A 23959-nucleotide genomic window follows, 5' to 3' on the forward strand; every position below is an offset into this window, starting at 1 on the left:
AAAGCACTGAGCTAAGCTGAAACACCTGCATTTTGGAGCTGCCTTACTCAAGAAAACAAAGAGACCATGTTGGTATGCGGCTTTATTAACTCAATGATAAACATATTTTACATTGTTTGCAAACTGATGTGACACGTTATAACAGGCAAACAAAAACAGGCAAATAACAGGCAAACAAAAAATGTGGGGCTCAAAACAGGTGTGGCTCTGCTCCACCTGCCCTGATTGACAGGTCGCCACTGCACCTGAGCCGTCCATAGTGTATAATTTTTTATGTATTTTTATTTAACTAGGTAAGTCAGTTAAGAACAAATTATTATTTACAATGACGGTCTACCAAAAGGCCTCCTGTAGGGATATATAGGTCAAAACACACATCTCGATTTAGTGTTGTATCTCTTGTCGTGAACTAAGATGGCAACATGGTATCATTCAGCCTCACGAAGCCCTGACCTGCCTTCCTTCTGGACAAGAAAGGGAAGGCAGGTCTCGCACATCTCGCTGTTCTAGAAATGACTCGGACATTATGAAGACAAGACCAGATTCCCTCGGGGGAACCTTTTATTGACGTCATTTTTGTTTTGAGCGGTGGGTTTGAACGGGGCAGCTAACTCAAAAGGTTTCAGAAACAGATTCTTGCCAACAAGAAACTCACTTGGCTAGAGTATGAAGATTCCACATTGTTATTTGCAACGTTGGGGGTTTCTGAGATACTATCATGCCATCACAACTACTTTTAGTGTCAGTCAGCATTTTGGGAGGAGCTAATGGTCGATAAAACGTTAAAGAGATTGAGGCATGTGCATTGCTCTGTTAATTCGTAGTTCAAATAATCTCTGTCCCAACAGCTCTTAGATTCCAGTAAACACTACCAGCAAAGATGGCTCATCTCCAAGCACTTTTTAAATATGTGGACGAACACCAGGAGCTATACATTGAGGTAGGGTTTACTCACTACTTGAATTATAATGCATTTAGTCATGTAACGTTATTACTATCTCTGATTTGACTGAGTTTAGTAATGCATTTGCTAGCCATAGTACTATTTTAGCCAAAACATTACTTTCCAGGTGAATCTCATTATATTAACATTCTTTAACTAAATTCTTAAACTTCAGATTCCGAAGGACTTGATAAAATCCTAGCCTGACATGCCTAGGCTATTGCTTTCACTTCTCCAACCCCTTTAGGTCACGAGTAGCAAGAACTGACATGGTAACACAACCTAGTCTCAGAGCATTTCATATTATTCTGTGCATAAATCCGAGACTTCATATAGTATGATATGTTACGTTTTGTATGGTATGTATTAGTTTGTGGATGTCCATCACCCATTTCGTATATGTTACAAATTCCAATTCATATATGTTATACATTTGCTAAATGTATATTTTACGAGTTTGCTAAACGTTTGATATTTTACGAATTCTAGGCAGCTGGCTAATGTTAGCTAGGCTATGGGTTAGGGTTCAATTTCAGAGTTAGGTTAAAGGGTTGAGGTAAGGGGAAGGGTTAGCTAACAGGCCAAGTAGTTGCAAAGTAGCTAAAAAGTAGTAAGTAGTTTAAAAGTTTCTAATTAGATAAAATGCTAAAGTTGTCTGTGATGAGATTTGAATTTGCAACCTTTGGGTTGCTAGACGTTTGCGTTATACATCCTCCCCGACCAACCACCCTACTTTCGTCTTTAATTTAACCATACCAAACGTAACATATATTAATTTGGGTGTCCCCGATTTACGTTTTCTATGCTTCATCTGGTCTATAGTCATGGCAGGTTCCACCACGCCCATGCAGATTGGGGCATCATAAACCCTCTGCACGGGGGTTGTTGTCTTAGTTTCCCAGATGCCAGGATGATTTAGAGACTATGAAGGATTGTTCTAAACTCTTCCAGGCTATCTATCTCGGTTACACCCACCACATCTTGTCTATGGAATGCAGTCTTTAACTCATTTGTCAGCTCAAGCCATCTCTAGTGAATCATACACCCAGATTAGCTGCAGGGAGTGGAAGCCATCCCTTCACAGCATTAATAGAACAGAAATGTCTTACTATTTGCAAAGTATTAATTGTTAACTATTAATATCAAATACATCAGGTAAATATGTATTTTTTTCTCTCACAAAATGTTCCTTGATTATTGCCACTAAAATGAACTGAGTGCGTATGAAGTTATGAAATTGGCTTCAAAGCCTCTGTCAATTGAAAATGTATTTATATTGGCATGACAAAAATGTGTGTTGCGTAAGCAACAATGTTGAACAATTCATCATAGCCTACAATTAAAAAACAATAATCAGAATTGGGTCTAATGTTCATCTCTCTCTATCCTCTCTGCCTTTAGCGTCTTGCCCAATGGGTGGCTGTGCAGAGTGTGTCCGCCTGGCCGGAGAAGCGAGGGGAGATCAAGAAGATGATGGAGATGGCAGCCAAGGACATTGAGAAGCTGGGGGGCACTGTGGAAATGGTAGACATTGGCAAACAAAAGGTAGGCCTTTGCACTATGTGCCTTGATACAGTGCCTTCAGAAAGCATTCATACCCCTTGACTTATTCCACATTTTGTTACAGCCTGAATTCAATACCCCATAATGACAAAGTGAAGACATGTTTTTAGAAATGTTTGCAAATGTATTGAAAATAAAATACAGAAATATCTAATTTATATAAGTATTCACACCCCAGAGTCCATACATGTTATAATCACATTTGGCAGCAATTACAGTGGGGCAAAAAAGTATTGTCAGCCACCAATTGTGCAAGTTCTCCCACTTAAAAATATGAGAGAGGCCTGTAATTTTCATCATAGGTACACTTCAACTATGTCAGACAAAATGAGAAAAAAAATCCAGAAAATCACATTGTAGGACTTTTAATGAATTTATTTGCAAATTATGGTGGAAAATAAGTATTTGGTTAATAACAAAAGTTTCTCAATACTTTGTTATATACCCTTTTTTGGCAATGACAGAGGTCAAATGTTTTCTGTAAGTCTTCACAAGGTTTTCACACACTGTTGCTGGTATTTTGGCCCATTGCTCCATGCAGATCTCTAGAGCAGTGATGTTTCGGGGCCGTTGCTGGGCAACAGGGACTTTCAACTCCCTCCAAAGATTTTCTATGGGGTTGAGATCTGGAGACTGGCTAGGCCACTCCAGGACCTTGAAATGCTTCTTACGAAGCCACTCCTTCGTTGCCCGGGAGGTGTGTTTGGGATCATTGTCATGCTGAAAGACCCAGCGACGTTTCATCTTCAATGCCCTTGCTGATGGAAGGAGGTTTTCACTCAAAATCTCACGATACATGGCCCCATTCATTCTTTCCTTTACACGGATCAGTCATCCTGGTCCCTTTGCAGAAAAACAGCCCCAAAGCATGATGTTTCCACCCCCATGCTTCACAGTAGGTATTGTGTTCTTTGGATGCAACTCAGCATTCTTTGTCCTCCAAACATGACGAGTTGAGTTTTTACCAAAAAGTAATATTTTGGTTTCATCTGACCATATGACATTCTCCCAATCTTCTTCTGGATCATCCAAATGCTCTCTAGCAAACTTCAGATGGGCCTGGACATGTACTGGCTTAAGCAGGGGGACACGTCTGGCACTGCAGGATTTGAGTCCCTGGCGGCGTAGTGTGTTACTGACGGTAGGCTTTGTTACTTTGGTCCCAGCTCTCTGCGGGTCATTCACTAGGTCCCCCCGTGTGGTTCTGGGATTTTTGCTCACCGTTCTTGTGATCATTTTGACCCCACGGGGTGAGATCTTGCGTGGAGCCCCAGATCGAGGGAGATTATCAGTGGTCTTATATGTCTTCCATTTCCTAATATTTGCTTCCACAGTTGATTTCTTCAAACCAAGCTGCTTACCTATTGCAGATTCAGTCTTCCCAGCCTGGTGCAGGTCTACCATTTTGTTTCTGGTGTCCTTTGACAGCTCTTTGGTTTTGGCCATTGTGGAGTTTGGAGTGTGACTGTTTGGGGTTGTGGACAGGTGTCTTTTATACTGATAACAAGTTCAAACAGGTGCCATTAATACAGGTAACGAGTGGAGGACAGAGGATCCTCTTAAAGAAGAAGTTACAGGTCTGTGAGTCAGAAATCTTGCTTCTTTGTAGGTGACCAAATACTTATTTTCCACCATAATTTGCAAATAAATTAATTAAAAATCCTACAATGTGATTTTCTGGATTTTTTTTCTTCTAATTTTGTCTGTCAGTGTACCTATGATGAAAATTACAGGCCTCTCTCATCTTTTTAAGTGGGAGAACTTGCACAATTGGTGGCTCACTAAATACTTTTTTGCCCCACTGTACATCTCTAAGAGCTCTGCACACCTGGATTTGACCATTTTTGCATTATTATTTTTAAACTTCTTCAAGCTTTGTCATGTTGTTGATCATCGCTAGACAACCATTTTCAAGTCTTGCCAGAGATTTTCAAGCGGATTTAAGTCAACTGTAACTAGGCCACTCAGGGACATTGAATGCCGTCTTGCTAAGCAACTCCAGTGTATATTTGGCCTTGTGTTTTAGGTTATTGTCCTGCTGAAAGGTGAATTTGTCTCCCAGTGTCTGTTTTAAAGCACACTGAGCCAGGCTTTCCTATGGGATTTGACCTGTGCTTCACTCCAGTTCATTTATTTTTATCCCCCCCAAAAAAGTCCTCCCTAGTCCTTACTGTTGACAAGCATACCCATGATAATGCCACCACCATGCTTGAAAATATGAAGTGGTACTCGGTGGTGTGTTGTGTTGGATTTGCTCCAAACATAACGCTTTGAATTCAAGACAAAGTTAATTTCTTTGCTAACTTTGTTTTACTTTAGTGCCTTATCGCAAACAGGATGCATGTTTTAAATATTGTTATTCTGTACATGCTTCCTTTTCACCTGTCATTTAGGTTAGTATTGTGGAGTAACTACAATGTTGATCCATCCTCAGTTTTCTGGTGTGTTGATACACCATCCAAAGTGTAATTAATAACTTCACCATGCTCAAAGGGATACTCAATGCCTGCTTTAATAAACAAAAAAAATACACATCTACCAATATGTGCCCTTTGCGAGGCATTGGGAAACCTCCCTGTGGTTGAATCTGTGTTTAAAATTTCCTGCTCAACTGTTGGGTACAGCGATGAGGTAGTCATTCAACAATCATGTTAAGTACTTATTGCACACTGAGAGTCCATCCAACTTATGTGACTTGTTAAGCAAATTTGTACTCGTGAACTTATTTAGGCTTGCCATAATAAAGGGGTTGAATACTTAGACAAGACATTTCAGCTTTTCATTTAATGTATTTGAAAGAGAAAAAAATACATAATTCCACTTTGACATTATGGGGTATTGTGTGTATGCCAGTGACCCACATTCTAAATTGTAATAACTTCAGGCTGTAACACAAAGAAATGTGTAAAAAGTCAAGAGGTGTGAATACTTTCTGGAGGCAGTGCATATGTTGTAATGGAGTTAGGGAAAGTGGGATACCTAGTCAGTTGTACAACTGAATGCCTTCAACTGAAATGTGTCTTCTGCATTTAAATCAATCAGTTGTGCGGAGGGCTGCCTTAATCAACATCCATGGCGCCTGTGGGAACAGTGGGTTAACTGCCTTGCTCAGGGGCAGAATGACAGATTTTTACCTTGTCAGCTCAGGGATTCGATCCAGCAACCTTTTGGTTACTTGCCCAATGCTCTAACCACTAGGCAGCGAGAAGCCTGGAAATAAGAGGCGCGGGCTTGCTACTGATATCTGTAGCCTTATCTCCTGACCTTGAGCAAAGCACTTAGCCAACCCAAGGTCCAATGCATCTGTTTTTTATCTCCATATCAAATCATTTCTGGGTAACAATTAAGTACCTTTCTGTAATGGTTTTCAATTAAAATGGTCAAAAATAAACACAAATAGAATATTTAGTAAAGAGCAATTTCTCAAGCAAGAATTTTGCTAAAACTGTCTGGAAGTGGTCTGATTGGGGAGGAGAAACCTGGAAACAAGTTATTGGCAGAGCGGTTTGGAACCCTCTCATTCTTATTGGTCTATTAAGTAGTGGTGATGTCACCTGGCAGGTCAAATCTCCATCCCACCAGAACGGGCTGAAATTTCAGGCGGTCTTTTCAAACCGCTCTTACACGAAAAGGGCAATATCGTGATTTTCACAATTTCACAGTATTATTCCAACCTCAGTGTGTAAACATAAAAATCAAAGGAAAATAAAGTTGTTGACTGCAGTGGGCCTTTTAAGAATTCTTCTTCTTGGTTCTTAAATCAGGAAGGGGTAGATTATATGTTATGGTCGAGGTATGAATTGTGTGCCACAGTCAACATTCTGTGTGGGAAAACAGCCACTACCACTGACTGCATCTTGACACATGACTACAAGCACAGCTTTGAATAGATACGCTTTCAGCAACATTAAACATGAGCAGAAAGCATGAAGAGATTTGTTTTTGTATAGATATTTGTTATGGATTAGTTTTGCACCTTAGTGCTACTTGGTCTTTCTTGTATTTTAAATATGTGGCGTTTAACATTTTTATCAATCAGTACTTGTTTCCCAGCTACATTGTCTTCATAGATAGTTTCAACCACCAACATGGGTCCCATTATGCCTGGCGATAACCAAACACTGCATTCCAAAATAAGAACCTTATACCAACGGTCAAGCATGCTGGTGATGGTTTGGGGATGCTGTGCTGCCTCAGGACCTGAACAACTTGCCTTAATAGAAGGAACCATGAATTATTCTCTGTATCAGATAATTCTACAGGAGTATATCAGGCAATCTGTCTGTGAGCTGAAGTTCAGCTGTGTCATGCAGCAAGACAAAACAATCAATGAAAAAAATACATGAAAATGGCTAAAATGGCTAAAAAGTAACACATTTAAGGTTTTGGAATGGCCTAGTCAATGTCCAGACCTAATCTCAATTGAGATGTAGTGGCAGGACTTGAAACGAGCAGTTCATGCTTGAAAACCTACAAAGGTCGCTGAGTTAAAGCAGTTCTACATGGAAGAGTGGGACAAAATTCCTCCACAACGACGAGAGATTGATCAACAACTACAGGAAGAGTTTTGTTGGAGTCATTCCAACTGAAGGTGGGGCACAACCGGGTATTGAGTGTAATGGGGCAATTACTTTTTCACACAGGGGTGTTGGGTGTTGCATAACTGTGTTTATGAAATAAGTATGTAATTGTTATTTGTTCACTCAGGTTCCCTTTATCCAATATTAGGTTTTGGTTGAAGATCTAACATTCATTATCAAAAATATTCAAAAGTAGAGAATGAATAAAGGGGCAAATACACAGCACTAACATTTTGAATTAAACTGCAGCCCATCAAATGAAATGCAACTGCTCCCTTGACTTTCATTGATGTAAATCATTTATCCTAGGGTCTTAACTCACTTAGTCCTCTTCACCCCTGTGGAGCATGAGAGTCTTCCAGGGAAGAACACTGCTGCCGATCCTCTGACTGGACTCAGACCCCCTTCATCTTCTTCAACCCTGACTGCTTTGCTGTATCACTGGTTCTTGAAAATCTGTCTCCTTCCCTTCTTTTACCTGGTCATTTCTTTCATGTCGGTGCAATGAAGGAGAAGATGAAAAAATGGTTTTTTACACCTTTGAGAATGAAACCCTTTTTTATATTTGTCCCCTTCAGCTTCCCTCTGGAGAGGAGATCCCCTTGCCCCCCATTGTCCTTGGCTGCTTGGGCTCTGACCCGGGCAAGAAGACGGTGTGCATCTACGGCCACCTGGACGTCCAGCCAGCCGCAATCGGCGACGGTTGGGACACAGAGCCCTTCACGCTTGTGGAGAAAGATGGTGAGAGCAGCTATTTCAAAGCACCTAAAAGAGAACAGTGCTGAAACATCAAAATCCATGCCAACTTTGAGATTTGGACTTGATGTTTCAGTGTTCTCTTATTTTGGGGAAGTATGTTTCTGATTAGCATTTCTCCTTGCATCAGCTTATAGGTGTCATGATTTCTGTTGGTTCTTGACTTGTGAAATATAGGCTTATCGCATTGTTTTCTAATTTTTTTTATCAAAAACCATTCCTACATGACATCATGCTGTATGATTACTGAATCAAAAATCAAATCTGCTAACAGACTGCAGTTGTGTGTGGCACACCTTTTAATAATTCCGCTTGTCTATGAAAGCTACAGGACACACTGTATGCAAGGTGTAAAAGAGCTATGAAGGCATGGCTTGCCCATAATTGACTATGTGGTATGTTGTTCTTAAGCCCTTTAGACATGCCCTGGACTATTGGCTATTATCTGCATGTTTTCCAAAAGTCTGCAACAATTTACCTAAAGACTCTAAACTACAGGTTACATGGGTGGCAGTCTAGGCTGTGGTCAGTGTCACTCTCATTCAAATGGGTCTATAATAATTGCATGAAATTAGTGTTTGATAAGGAGCTTTCCTCAATGGTCCAGCAATCAGTCACCTGTCTGTAAAATGGGGCGGCAGGGTAGCCTAGTGGTTCGAGCGTTGGACTAGCAGCCGAAAGGTTGCAAGTTCAAATCACCGAGCTGACAAGGTACAAATCTGTCAATCTGCCCCTGAACAAGGCAGTTAACCCACTGTTCCTAGGCTGTCATTGAAAATATGAATTTGTTCTTAACTGACTTGCCTATAAAGGTAAGATTAAAAAAATATAAATAAACACTGCTCAAAAAAATAAAGGGAACACAAAAATAACACATCCTAGATCTGAATGAATGAAATACTCTTATTGAATACTTTTTTCATTACATAGTTGAATGTGCTGACAACAAAATCACACACAAATTTAATGGAAATCAAATGTAGGAGGTCTGGATTTGGAGTCACACTCAAAATTAAAGTGGAAAACCTCACTACAGGCTTTTCCAACTTTGATGTAATGTCCTTAAAACAAGTCAAAATGAGGCTCAGTAGTGTGTGTGGCCTCCGTGCCTGTATGACCTCCCTACAACGCCTGGGCATGCTCCTGATGAGGTGGCGGATGGTCTCCTGAGGGATCTCCTCCCAGACCTGGACTAAAGCATCCGCCAACTCCTGTACAGTCTGTTGGTGGATGGAGCGAGACATGATGTCCCAGATGTGCTCAATTGGATTCAGGTCTGGGGAACAGGCGGGCCAGTCCATAGCATCAATGCATTCCTCTTGCAGGAACTGCTGACACACTCCAGCCACATGAGGTCTAGCATTGTCTTGCATTAGGAGGAACCCAGGGCCAACTGCACCAGCATATGGTCTCACAAGGGGTCTGAGGATCTCATCTCGGTACCTAATTGCAGTCAGGCTACCTCTGGCGAGCACATGGAGGGCTGTGCGGCCCCCCCAAAGAAATGCCACCCCACACCATGACCGACACACCGCCAAACCGGTCATGCTGGAGGATGTTGCAGGCAGCAGAACGTTCTCCACGGCGTCTCCAGACTCTGTCACGTCTGTCACATGCTCAGTGTGAACCTGCTTTCATCTGTGAAGAGCACAGGGCACCAGTGGCGAATTTGCCAATCTTGGTGTTCTCTGGCAAATGCCAAACGTCCTGCACGGTGTTGGGCTGTAAGCACAACCCCCACCTGTGGACGTTGGGCCCTCATACCACCCTCATGGAGTCTGTTTCTGACCGTTTGAGCAGACACATGCACATTTGTGGCCTGCTGGAGGTCATTTTGCAGGGCTCTGGCAGTGCTCCTCCTTGCACAAAGGCGGAGGTAGCGGTCCTGCTGCTGGGTTGTTGTCCTCCACGTCTCCTGATGTACTGGCCTGTCTCCTGGTAGCGCCTCCATGCTCTGGACACTAGGCTGACAGACACAGCAAACCTTCTTGCCACAGCTCGCATTGATGTTCCATCCTGGATGAGCTGCACTACCTGAGCCACTTGTGTGGGTTGTAGACTCCGTCTCATGCTACCACTAGAGTGAAAGCACCGCCAGCATTCAAAAGTGACCAAAACATCAGCCAGGAAGCATAGGAACTGAGAAGTGGTTTGTGGTCCCACCTGCAGAACCACTCCTTTATTGGGGGTGTCTTGCTAATTGCCTATAATTTCCACCGGTTGTCTATTCCATTTGCACAACAGCATGTGACATTTATTGTCAATCAGTGTTGCTTCCTAAGTGGACAGTTCGATTTCACACAAGTGTGATTGACTTGGAGTTACATTGTGTTGTTTAAGTGTTCCTTTTATTTTTTTGAGCAGTGTATATTCCTTACTGGGAACCTAGTGTTGTTCTGGCCAAGTGAGACACAAATCATTCTGTTTTGATGTCGTTGCCTGTGGTTGCACAACATCCTGACCGTGTTAGGCTATTTGGTGACATTTGAGTTAGAATTTAATTGTGAAAACTGCCATTTGTGTGGATACAGATTTTTTTTATTTTATTTTTACACTTTATTAGCATATCATTGGAAGGACATGTGTCAGTCAGAGCTATTGTTACGAATCCCTTTTGGCCCGACAGTCTAGGGGGGGATGGTAGTGAGACCCGTAACATAACTCATGTAAATTATAACAGTGACAAAGTAAAAGTGAACGAAATAACCACGACAACCGAAATAATACCGTCAAACTCAGGGTTTATTTCTAAACACACGGTAATGGGGGGAGCAGGAAAAAGGGGCTGAGCTGGACCCAAGGAAAGAAACAAATATGCAAAAACACCCCTAAGCTAGACTAGCCTATTTCAACAACAGCTAACTAACTAACCAAAATACAGTGGGTGGTCCGCCCAGTTCTAACTAGTGTATTTAACAAAAGTTCACCTACGGGTAGTGTATGCCCATGGGCGACTTGTCTTGGTTTCCCCCTTTTCCCACCAGCAAACACCATAAGCAAAAACAATACTCACAGGAGATGACAAAGTGCTTTGGAGGTGCTCAAACAAAAGAAGAGGTTAATTAATACACAAAGAGAGAGATCTACATACATGGCATTTACAAAGAGATTGTGCTACTGAAATCTATCAAGAACAGCTATCTACCAACATGGCATTACAAAGATTGAGCTCTCTTGAACAAACAAATGATGGGGTTTTTAAACCATGGGGAAGGAACTGTGATAGGGTAGGAAACAGGAGGAGGTGTGTCTTCTGATTGATGGGTTGATTGTTGACTGATTGGGGAGTAATGATTTTCACCTGTGAGGGGAGAAGGAGAGAAAAGAAACACACACAGACACAGGATACACACAGACACAGGATACACACAGACACAGGATACCTGTATCCGTAACACTCCCACCCTTAAAAGAGCAACCCTAGGGGGGATTGCGACTACAGTATTTAAATGAACACTCACAACAAATCAACAACCTTGCAAAACATACAGAAATCATCTTCACACACGAGACAAAGCATCTGCCAACACATTATCTGAACCCTTTTTGTGGCGGATCTCCAAATTATAATTTTGTACAATCAGCGCCCAACGCATAAGGCGCTGGTTCTGGTTGTACATTCGGTGGAGAAAAACTAAGGGGTTATGGTCAGTATACACAATCACTGGTAGGGCACTGGAACCAATGTATACTTCGAAGTATTGCAGAGCCAACAACAAAGCAAGAGCTTCTTGTTCTATTGTCGCATAGTTTGTTTGACATTTATTAAATTTACGTGAAAAATAACAAACGGGATGATCTACTCCACTCTTGTCCTGCTGCAGTAGAACAGCACCAGCACCTCTGGCACTAGCATCTACCTCTAGCTTGAACGGTTGTTCAAAATCCAGAGCAGCAAGTACAGGGGTACTACATAAGAGTGCTTTCGCTGATTCAAAAGCTCTCTTACAATCAGGGGACAACACAAATGGTCTTGCCGGACTGAGCAAATCAGTCAATGGAGCAACTACCGCAGAGAAATTTTTACAGAAGCTACGGTAGTATTTCCAACATTAATGTCATGTTCCAACACATTTGTGCGAGTAGGAACGTCATTAAAGAGACATGGAAAACTGTGTAGTAGCCTCACAATATCATTAGCCTGTCCATCCGTTAAATGAACCAGACCTGACTGGATAGACAGCAGCATTTCTGAGTTGGGCAATCTAACACACTGCTGCTGAGTATTGCGCAACTCCAAGCCATCATCATCAATATGACAGTCCACTATCATCGCAGTAGTAGCAGAGGAGACAGCAGTACCTTCCTCTGTTTTTGAACTATCTAACTGTGTGATGGGTCGGGTGTGGTATGCTTTCAACATGTTAATGTGACACACACGAGATTGGCGTTGTCTATCAGGAGTTTGAAGCACATAGTCAGTTTCACTTATTTTCTTTTCAATTAAATAAGGACCAGAGAAACGAGCTGACAGTGAAGATCCTGGAACAGGTAATAACACCAGTACTTGGTCACCTGGCTGTAGTGGACGAGAAACAGCCTCTTTATCATAGTGTCTTTTCATGCTCCTCTGTGAGGAAGACAGAGCTTCCTTTGCAAGAGCACAAGCTTGGTGTAGGCGCTCACGAAAGCGACTAACATAGTCCAACACATTCTCATCTCTGGTACACAACTCTTGGGACAAGAACTGTTCTTTAAGGACTTTCATTGGTCCTCTTACTGTGTGACCAAACACTAGTTCAGCCGGGCTGAAACCTAGGGACTCCTGCACAGTTTCACGAGCAGCAAACAAAACTAGAGGAACTCCCTCATCCCAATCTTTCTCAGATTCCAAACAATATTTACGTAGCATAGACTTCAGTGTCTGATGCCATCTTTCAAGCGCACCCTGAGACTCTGGGTGATAGGCGCTTGATACACGGTGCGTAATTGATAAGGATTTCGACACCTGCTTGAAGAGCTTGGATAGGAAATTGGTACCTTGATCGCTTTGTACCACCTTCGGTAACCCGAATGTCGTGAAGAATTTTATTAAGGCTTTACTCACTATCGGAGCTGTAATCCTTCTCAGAGGAATAGCCTCGGGGTATCTTGTAGCCATACACATTATCGTTAACAAAAACTGGTTACCCGATTTTGTCTTCGGTAACGGTCCGACACAATCAACCACCACATGCTCAAATGGTTCACCTATGACAGGTATAGGACACAGAGGAGCGGGAGGAATAACCTGATTTGGTTTTCCTGTTATCTGACAGGTGTGGCATGTCCGACAGAACTGAGCCACATCTTGTTTTAAACCCGGCCAAAAAAAATGTCGAAGGATCCGATCATACGTCTTTGTAATTCCTAAATGACCAGACCACTGGTGATCATGAGCAAGGGATAACACATTCTGTCGAAAGGCTGTAGGAATCACTATTTGGTAAACAGCATTCCAATCTCCACCTGCATCAACATGGGATTTCCATTTACGCATGAGGAGATTACCATCAATGAAGTAAGCCACATTCTTCTTCTTCACCTCTTCTAACGAGACAACACTAGAAAAACATTTAGCAAGCTTGTTGTCAACCTTTTGGTTAGCAATCAGCTGCTCACGAGTGACTGGTAACTGTATTGCATCAGCAATAAGTTCAACGTTCTTTAATTCTTTCCTGGGCTGTTGGTCAGAGGTGATCAGCTTCTCAGAGGTATCACACAATCCATCCTCTTGATCATCCTCTTTGAACAGAACAGTGTTCGACAAATCTATCACGTCACCCTCTTGTAGTGCCTGAGCACGAGTGACAGCACAAGCGGGGAACACATGTGGATAACTCTGTGCCAACTCATTCGAGAGAGAGTGGTCACTTTTATCCAATACTTCCAATACGGGTACTACCTTTCCTCCGGCAATATCGTTACCCATTATAAAGGTCACACCTTTCACTGGCAACTTAGGACGTACCCCCACTCTGAATATTCCACTGATTAACTCAGAGTGTACTTTCACAAAGTGCAACGGCACTGGGACAAAACCCATTTCAATACCCTGCACTAACACACTGGAACCACAGTATGTATCGTCAGATAAGGGCAACACATCAGACAATATAAACGACTGCGCCGCACCAGTATCTCTAAGGATTTTAACCGGACGCTGAGACGCTTCGTCATTCGTTAGGGACACAAACCCCTCGAAAATGAATGGTTCATAACTGCGGTCGGGGACTGAGTCTTTCAAACTACAGTTACCCTGAGGCACCTGTTTTGTTGCAGACCTCACAACCGTACGAATTAGACCAACACCTGTTGGCGGCTTGGCACGAAGAGGCATCCCTTGTTTGCGTTTAAGCAGGAAGCAATCATTAATCATATGTCCCACTTTATGACAATAGAAACAGGAACGCTCATTCTTCTGGCGTGCTTGATATACTACTGCGGGCCGACTAGGGCTAAAGGTAGGAAACTCAGTGGATCTACTCTCAGTTTGAGCCGAAAACACACTCTTGTGCGTCAACACAAACTCGTCTGCCAACACAGACGCTTCTGCCAGGGAGGATACTTTCTGTTCGTTTAGGTAAACTACAATGCGTTCGGGTAAGCAATTTTTAAACTCTTCCAACAAGATTAACTCCCGGAGAGAGTTGAAATCAGTTACCTTACTAGCAGCATGCCATTTATCAAACAGATTTCCCTTGTCTCTAGCAAATTCCACATAAGTCTTACTAGAAGACTTTCTATGAGACCTAAATCTCTGTCGGTATGCCTCAGGCACAAGCTCATAGGCACGAAGAACAGTAGCTTTGACCACTTCATAATTCAAACTGTCCTCCAGAGGTAGCGCTGACAAAACCTCTTGGGCTTTACCAGTTAATTTACACTGAAGTAATAGGCACCATACCTCTTCAGGCCACTTCAATGCTACGGCTATACGCTCAAATACACAAAAATAGGAGTCAACCTCCGACTCTCTGAACAAAGGTACTAAGGCTATCTGCCTACTAATGTCAAACGTGTTTGAGGACACAGCAGGTGAGAACGACTCACTAACAGGAACAGTAGGAACGAAGGCTAGCCTCGCTGTCTCTGCCTCCAGTTCCATCTGGCGCATTTTAAACGTCATCTGCCTCTGTTCTCGTTCTTTTTCTGCCTCCATTTTACCCATCTCCAAATCTAAATGCCGCTGTTCTTTTTCTGCCTCAATTTTACCCATCTCCAAATCTAAATGCCGCTGTTCTCTTTCTGCCTCAATTTTACACATCATCTGCCGTTGTTCTCTTTCTGCCTCAATTTTACACATCTCCAACTGGAGAGTCTCTCGCCTAATTTGGGCTCTCTCTTCCACCTCTAGTTGTAACTGTGCTAAACGGACATCCCTTCTGGCATCACCGTTTGACAGTGGGGAGCGTGGATCAAAATGGGACAATGTGGCTGGTGTTTTAGCCTCGCCCTCATTATCAGACACCAATGGGCTTACCGGAGCAGTAACATCCCCTACAGTGGTAGTATGCTCAGGCAGCGGTAACACAAGCACCTGCTCTTCCAACAATACATTTAACACTAGCTGTTTAACCTCCGCCTTAACTACACTCTGCGGAATCGATATTGAGTAATGGTCAGCCAAGGTCATTAAATCAACTCTACGACATTTATCAAAAACCTCCCACGAAGGATTATCCAAAAAGGACTTCAAATCAAAAGTAGCCATCTTACACTACTTCACAAGAGCCAACGAAAATAGCAAACACTAATGCTACTTCAGCTATGACGCTCAACACTGAACTATACCACTACAACAATCTACATGAGCGGCATGGGTGTCAGTAAAGACAGATCCCGGATGAGCCCCCACTTATGTTACGAATCCCTTTTGGCCCGACAGTCTAGGGGGGGATGGTAGTGAGACCCGTAACATAACTCATGTAAATTATAACAGTGACAAAGTAAAAGTGAACGAAATAACCACGACAACCGAAATAATACCGTCAAACTCAGGGTTTATTTCTAAACACACGGTAATGGGGGGAGCAGGAAAAAGGGGCTGAGCTGGACCCAAGGAAAGAAACAAATATGCAAAAACACCCCTAAGCTAGACTAGCCTATTTCAACAACAGCTAACTAACTAACCAAAATACAGTGGGTGGTCCGCCCAGTTCTAACTAGTGTATTTAACAAAAGTTCACCTACGGGTAGTGTATGCCCATGGGCGACTTGTCTTGGTTTCCCCCTTTTCCCACCAGCAAACACCATAAGCAAAAACAATACTCACAGGAGATGACAAAGTGCTTTGGAGGTGCTCAAACAAAAGAAGAGGTTAATTAATACACAAAGAGAGAGATCTACATACATGGCATTTACAAAGAGATTGTGCTACTGAAATCTATCAAGAACAGCTATCTACCAACATGGCATTACAAAGATTGAGCTCTCTTGAACAAACAAATGATGGGGTTTTTAAACCATGGGGAAGGAACTGTGATAGGGTAGGAAACAGGAGGAGGTGTGTCTTCTGATTGATGGGTTGATTGTTGACTGATTGGGGAGTAATGATTTTCACCTGTGAGGGGAGAAGGAGAGAAAAGAAACACACACAGGATACACACAGACACAGGATACACACAGACACAGGATACCTGTATCCGTAACAGCTATGTTGCTGTATACATGTGAGTATGTCAAATGCAGAGATGTGTAAGCAGCACTTTCCTTTCATCCTGACACACTTTTCTGGATCAAAATGGGACTTAGGTGGTGGGGGCGAGGCCAATGCTGTGGTCTCCCTTCTGCTATCCACAGTGACAAAATGTAGCTATTTTAAAGCACATTTCCTGCAAATCTACAGATTTCAGATTTTGCCATGGCATATGTTATCTTAGTGACTCAAACATTATCAATGGGGGCCCCATGCCATGACAAAAATGTTAGATTCCCTGACTGTCTAGTTTTTATTTTGGTGATTGTTAATTCTCAAAGGTGATCTTATAGAAACAATATATATATAGTTTGACCATTATATTTTCTACATACATTATCTGGTTTTACCAGATATTACCCCCCCCCCCCGTCAGGTGACTGACTCAAGACAGTTTTTTTTTTACCGCTGAAGACTTTTCTATGCCAACAAAACCCTGTTGATGTCTTGTGACAGTTGCTAAATCCTCATTTCCTTCTTTTGGCTCTTGATGCGTTTCACAGGGAAGCTAGAAATGATTTTTTTTTCTCCTTTTAGTAGCATTTTCCACTTTTTTTTTTTTTTTTGGTCGATAATGATATCTTTTAAATGACTAAAGGCTGAAATAGTTTTCAAAGATAATATAGTAGATCTGTTTCGGATACAGGTATCCTGTGTGTGTGTGTGTGTGTGTTCTTTTCTCTCCTTCTCCCCTCACAGGTGAAAATCATCACTCCCCAATCAATCATCAATCACACCTCCTCCTGTTTCCGACCCAATCACAGTTCCTTTCCCTTGGTTTAAAAACCCTGTCAGTTGTTTGCTCTGGAGCTCAATCTCTCTAAATTATATGTCTGTAGATCGCTCTGTTTCACCCTCTCCTACTATGGATCTCTATCTCTCTTTATGTATTGAGCTCTCTTTTGTTTGAGCACCTCCATATCACTTTGTCCTCACCTGTGAGTATTGTTTTTGGTGATGGTGTTTGTGTTTGTTTGCTGGTGGGGAAAGGGGGAACTAAGACAAGTCGCCCATGGGCATACACTACCCGTAGGTAAACTTTGTTAAATACCCTAGTTAGAACTGGGCGGACCACCCACTGTATTTTTGGTTAGTTAGCTGTTGTTAAAGTAGGCTAGTCTAGCTTAGGGGTGTTTTTGGATGCTTATTGTTTCTTTCCTTGGGTCCAGCTCAGCCCCTTTTCCTGCTACCCCCATTACCGTGTGTTTACTAATAAACCCTGAGTTTGACAGTAGATTTCAGTTGTCGTGGTTATTTCGTTCTCACTTTCACTTTGTCACTATTATAAATTGCATGAGTTATGTTACGGGTCTCGTCACCATCTCCACTAGACTGTCGGGCCAAAAGGGATTCGTAACAAGATCATTATCATTACTATAGATCTTTTAATGGTTTTAGTCATTAACGTTTAGATTTAAGTACTTTTTTTACTAAGCCACCTACGGCTTGCAGATTGTGTAAATTCTCATCATAAAAAAACATAATCAGCATCTTAATCCGCTGCAGGGAAGCTCTATGGCCGAGGCTCGACAGACGACAAGGGCCCAGTGTTGGCCTGGTTCAACTGCATTGAGGGCTACCAAAAGATCCAACAGGTAAGACGCAGCACCACGACTTGATAAGTACCACTCACTCAAGCTAGCCCAGGACAAAGAAAAACCCATGGTATTGTGTTTTCAAAACAGTTTTAGTACATGTGCTCTTTTCTTGGTTAGGCCCCTAATAACAAGCCTATAACCGACAAGCAAGGTTAAAAGGACTTGTTTTTGAGATGTCAGCTCCATGGTAAAAAGCCTCTTGGCTTGAATCAAGACTTTTCGTCTTGATGATTACAGTTGATCACATCAGTGTTATGAGCATCATGGCCGTTAAGTCCTCAAGTCATTTTTATCCCCTGTCATCGGCGTTTAATGATTGAGCTGACCTACGTTTTATACTAGCTCCCTGACATAGTAACCATTTGAGGTACAGCCAGAGGAGGATGGGCCTCCCCTCCGAGTCTTATTCCTCCTCTAGATCTTTTTTTGGGGTGTAGGCACTTTGTGACAATGATACTTGAAAGCTAGGGCTATATACATTTTATTTGAATGATTTAATGATCTCTATTTGTCATCAAATTTAAGCACCTGACTGAAGAAGTTGAAGTAGTCTTTTGTCAGCCCCAACAGTGACATTCAGTTCGAGGCATAATAGTTTGTGGTTAATAGAAAACAAATGAAAATGACATCTCTACCTGGATGTAACAGAGACCAGTTGGTTGTAATCTGGTGATATTTTCTCAACGACATCAACAAAGCATTTTACAACCAGAAAATAGTGCCATATTTTGCCCGATGAGATACTCATCCATGCCTCTCATGAAAACAGGAGCTTCCGATAAACATCAAGTTCTGCTTCGAGGGCATGGAGGAATCGGAATCGGAGGGCCTGGACAAGCTGGTGTTCGCCCGCAAAGACACCTTCCTGAAGGACGTGGATTACGTATGCATCTCAGACAACTACTGGCTGGGCAATACCAAACCCTGCATTACCTATGGACTGAGGGGGATCTGCTACTTCTTCATTGAGGTGAGGCCATAGCGTTAGAAAAATCTAGAGGGTGCAATTATCAAAATAAACAGTGATTGCATGGGTCATAAAATCAAATTTTATTGGTCACATACAGTGCCTTGCGAAAGTATTCGGCCCCCTTTAACTTTGCGACCTTTTTCCACATTTCAGGCTTCAAACATAAAGATATATTTTTTTGTGAAGAATCAACAACAAGTGGGACACAATCATGATGTGGAACGACATTTATTGGATATTTCAAACTTTTTTAACAAATCCAAAACTGAAAAATTGGGCGTGCAAAATTATTCATCCCCCTTAAGTTAATACTTTGTAGCGCCACCTTTTGCTGCGATTACAGCTGTAAGTCGCTTGGGGTATGTCTCTATCTATCTAGTTTTGCACATCGAGAGACTGATATTTTTTCCCATTCCTCCTTGCAAAACAGCTCGAGCTCAGTGAGGTTGGATGGAGAGCATTTGTGAACAGCAGTTTTCAGTTCTTTCCACAGATTCTCGATTGGATTCAGGTCTGGACTTTGACTTGGCCATTCTAACACCTGGATATGTTTATTTTTGAACCATTCCATTGTAGATTTTGCTTTATGTTTTGGATCATTGTCTTGTTGGAAGACAATTCTCTGTCCCAGTCTCAGGTCTTTTGCAGACTCCATCAGGTTTTCTTCCAGAATGGTCCTGTATTTGGCTCCATCCATCTTCCCATCAATTTTAACCATCTTCCCTGTCCCTGCTGAAGAAAAGCAGGCCCAAACCATGATGCTGCCACCACTATGTTTGACAGTGGGCATGGTGTGTTCAGGGTGATGAGCTGTGTTGCTTTTACGCCAAACATAACGTTTTGCATTGTTGCCAAAAAGTTCAATTTTGGTTTCATCTGACCAGAGCACCTTCTTCCACATGTTTGGTGTGTCTCCCAGGTGGCTTGTGGCAAACTTTAAACAACACTTTTTATGGATATCTTTAAGAAATGGCTTTCTTCTTGCCACTCTTCCAAAGGCCAGATTTGTGCAATATACGACTGATTGTTGTCCTATGGACAGAGTCTCCCACCTCAGCTGTAGATCTCTGCAGTTCATCCAGAGTGATCATGGGCCTCTTGGCTGCATCTCTGATCAGTCTTCTCCTTGTATGAGCTGAAAGTTTAGACGGACGGCCAGGTCTTGGTAGATTTGCAATGGTCTGATACTCCTTCCATTTCAATATTATCGCTTGCACAGTGCTCCTTGGGATGTTTAAAGCTTGGGAAATCTTTTTGTATCCAAATCCGGCTTTAAACTTCTTCACAACAGTATCTTGGACCTGCCTGGTGTGTTCCTTGTTCTTCATGATGCTCTCTGCGCTTTTAACGGACCTCTGAGACTATCACAGTGCAGGTGCATTTATACGGAGACTTGATTACACACAGGTGGATTGTATTTATCATCATTAGTCATTTAGGTCAACATTGGATCATTCAGAGATCCTCACTGAACTTCTGGAGAGAGTTTGCTGCACTGAAAGTAAAGGGGCTGAATAATTTTGCACGCCCAATTTTTCAGTTTTTGATTTGTTAAAAAAGTTTGAAATATCCAATTAATGTCATTCCACTTCATGATTGTGTCCCACTTGTTGTTGATTCTTCACAAAAAAATACAGTTTTATGTCTTTATGTTTGAAGCCTGAAATGTGGCGAAATGTCGCAAAGTTCAAGGGGGCCGAATACTTTCGCAAGGCACTGTACATGTGTTTAGCAGAGGTTATTGCAGCTGTAGCGAAATGCTTATGTTTCTAGCTCCAACCGTGCAGTAGTATCTAACAATTTCACAACATATACCTAATACACACATCCTAAGTAAAGTAATGGAATTAAGAATATATAAATATATGGACGAGCAACGTCAGAGCGACATAGACTGAGATACAGTAGGATAGTGTAGAATATAGTTGTTACAGGAATTTCATTCCTCTGTTCTAATACCCAATTAAAATTAAACACTGTCAATTCATAAGAATTTGTAAGACCCTTATTTTATAGAAATAGACAGAGCCCGGTCTTAAAGTCAAATAGCAGCCTTTATTCACGAGAGTACTGAATATGATACAGTTTACCACAGGTTATAAACTGAAAATGACGTCATTAGTTTCAACACCAAGCCGTGCCATCTCCGTTCCAGTACAAAGGCTGTATCTCAAGCCTTCCCACATCCGTCTCCCTACCAATTTAATATAATTTACGAGCCAAGGTTCTCGTGTAGATAAGCATTCTAGCCAGTCTGAAGATATCGTTCATTCATTTGTACCAAGGAACAGACAGTCATTGTTCTAACTCTTGACCACATTCACACACATTATATTCAGTTCTGGGATCAAGAAAGAAAATTCATACATATACAGTAACATAATAGTATTCTGATTAGTACATATACAGTAACATAATAGTATTCTGATTAGTACATATACAGTAACATAATAGTATTCTGATTAGTACATCCTGATTGAAATGTATACTTAATTAGTCATTATAGATAAAAATTCCCTTAACAATAGTATATACAGTGGGGATAACAAGTATTTGATACACTGCCGATTTTGCAGGTTTTCCTACATACAAAGCATGTAGAGGTCTGTAATTTTTTATCATAGGTACACTTCAACTGTGAGAAATCTAAAACAAAAATCCAGAAAATCACATTGTATGATTTTTAAGTAATTCATTTGCATTTTATTGCATGACATAAGTATTTGATCACCTAACAACCAGTAAGAATTCCGGCTCTCACAGACCTGTTAGTTTTTCTTTAAGAAGCCCTCCTGTTCTCCCCTCATTACCTGTATTAATTGCACCTGTTTGAACCTGTATAAAAGACACCTGTCCACACACTCAATCAAACAGACTCCAACCTCTCCACAATGGCCAAGACAATAGAGCTGTGTAAGGACATCAGGGATAAAATTGTAGACCTAAACAAGGCTGGGATGGGCTACAGGACAATAGGCAAGCAGCTTGGTGAGAAGGCAACAACTGTTGGTGCAATTATTCGAAAATGGAAGAAGTTCAAGATGACGGTCAATCACCCTCGGTCTGGGGCTCCATGCAAGATCTCACCTCGTGGGGCATCAATGATCATGAAGGTCCCCCTGCTCAAGCCAGCACATGTCCAGGCCCGTCTGAAGTTTGCCAATGAGCATCTGGATGATCCAGAGGAGGAATGGGAGAAGGTCATGTGGTCTGATGACACAAAAATAGAGCTTTTTGGCCTAAACGCCACTCGCCGTGTTTGGAGGAAGAAGGATGAGTACAACACCATCCCAATCGTGAAGCATGGAGTTAAAATATGTTCCTAGAACACACGAGTTACAATATGATGTCCACAGAACACACGAGTTACAATACGATGTCCACAGAACACACGAGTTACAATATGATGTCCACAGAACACACGAGTTACAATATGATGTCCACAGAACACACGAGTTACAATATGATGTCCACAGAACACACGAGTTACAATATGATGTCCACAGAACACACGAGTTACAATATGATGTCCACAGAACACACGAGTTACAATATGATGTCCACAGAACACACGAGTTACAATATGATGTCCACAGAACACACGAGTTACAATATGATGTCCACAGAACACACGAGTTACAATATGATGTCCACAGAACACACGAGTTACAATATGATGTCCACAGAACACACGAGTTACAATATGATGTCCACAGAACACACGAGTTAATATATGATGTCCACAGAACACACAAGTTACAATAGGATGTCAAGAACACCATCCCAGCCGTGAAGCATGGAGGTGGAAACATCATTCTTTGGGGATGCTTTTCTGCAAAGGGGACAGGACGACTGCACCGTATTGAGGGGAGGATGGATGGGGCCATGTATCGCGAGATCTTGGCCAACAACCTCCTTCCCTCAGTAAGAGCATTGAAGATGGCATGGCTGGGTCTTCCAGCATGACAACGACCTGAAAAACACAGCCAGGGAAACTAAGGAGTGGCTCCGTAAGAAGCATCTCAAGGTCCTGGAGTGGCCTAGCCAGTCTCCAGACCTGAACCCAATAGAAAATCTTTGGAGAGAGCTGAATGTCCGTATTGCCCAGCGACAGCCCCGAAACCTGAAGGATCTGGAGAAGGTCTGTATGGAGGAGTGGGCCAAAATCCCTGCTGCAGTGTGTGCAAACCTGGTCAAGAACTACAGGAATCGTATGATCTCTGTAATTGCAAACACAGGTTTCTGTACCAAATATTAAGTTCTGCTTTTCTGATGTATCAAATATTTATGTCATGCAATAAAATGCAAATTAATTACTTAAAAATCATAATGTGATTTTCAGGATTTTTGTTTTAGATTCCGTCTCTCACAGTTGAAGTGTACCTATGATACAAATTACAGACCTCTACATGCTTTGTAAGTAGGAAAACCTGCAAAATCGGCAGTGTATCAAATACTTGTTCTCCCCACTGTACATATGAGATGAGTAATGCAAGATATGTGAACATTATTAAAGTGACTAGTGTTCTACTCTGTGTGGGTGGACCATTTCCATTTGTCAGTGATGTGTACGCCGAGGAACTTGATGCTTTCCACCTTCTCCACTGCGGTCTCGTTGATGTGGATAGGGGAGTGCTCCCTCTGCTCTTTACTGAAGTCCACGATCATCTCCTTTGTTTTGTAGACATTGAGTGAGAGGTTATTTTCCTGGTACCACACTTCCAGAGACCTCACCTCCTCCTTATAGGCTGTCTCGTTAATGTTTGTAATCAAGCCTACTACTGTTGTGTCATATGCTAACTTGATGATTGAGTTGGAGGCGTGCTTGGCCATGCAGTCATGGGTGAACAGGGAGTACAGGAGGGGGCTGAG

The 23959-nt window shown here is 42.0% G+C and overlaps 1 protein-coding gene across 2 annotated transcripts in view; it reads left to right on the plus strand.

Annotated features, from left to right (window-relative positions):
• Nucleotides 1-23959, plus strand: part of LOC139391838 (cytosolic non-specific dipeptidase-like) — a 36711-nt gene continuing 12752 nt past the window's right edge. Inside the window, exons 1-6 of one of the 2 annotated variants that reach the window (XM_071139428.1) lie at nucleotides 1-72; nucleotides 849-940; nucleotides 2345-2488; nucleotides 7665-7827; nucleotides 18026-18114; nucleotides 18887-19087. In XM_071139428.1, the coding sequence (XP_070995529.1) occupies nucleotides 881-940; nucleotides 2345-2488; nucleotides 7665-7827; nucleotides 18026-18114; nucleotides 18887-19087 (657 nt within the window). In that variant the 5' untranslated portion in view covers nucleotides 1-72; nucleotides 849-880. Of the gene's footprint in view, nucleotides 73-803; nucleotides 941-2344; nucleotides 2489-7664; nucleotides 7828-18025; nucleotides 18115-18886; nucleotides 19088-23959 lie in introns of those variants that run through there. The other variant, XM_071139427.1, reaches the window with a different exon arrangement.

This window comes from Oncorhynchus clarkii, chromosome 32 (genome assembly GCF_045791955.1).
Source record: "Oncorhynchus clarkii lewisi isolate Uvic-CL-2024 chromosome 32, UVic_Ocla_1.0, whole genome shotgun sequence".
Lineage (NCBI taxonomy): Eukaryota > Metazoa > Chordata > Actinopteri > Salmoniformes > Salmonidae > Oncorhynchus > Oncorhynchus clarkii.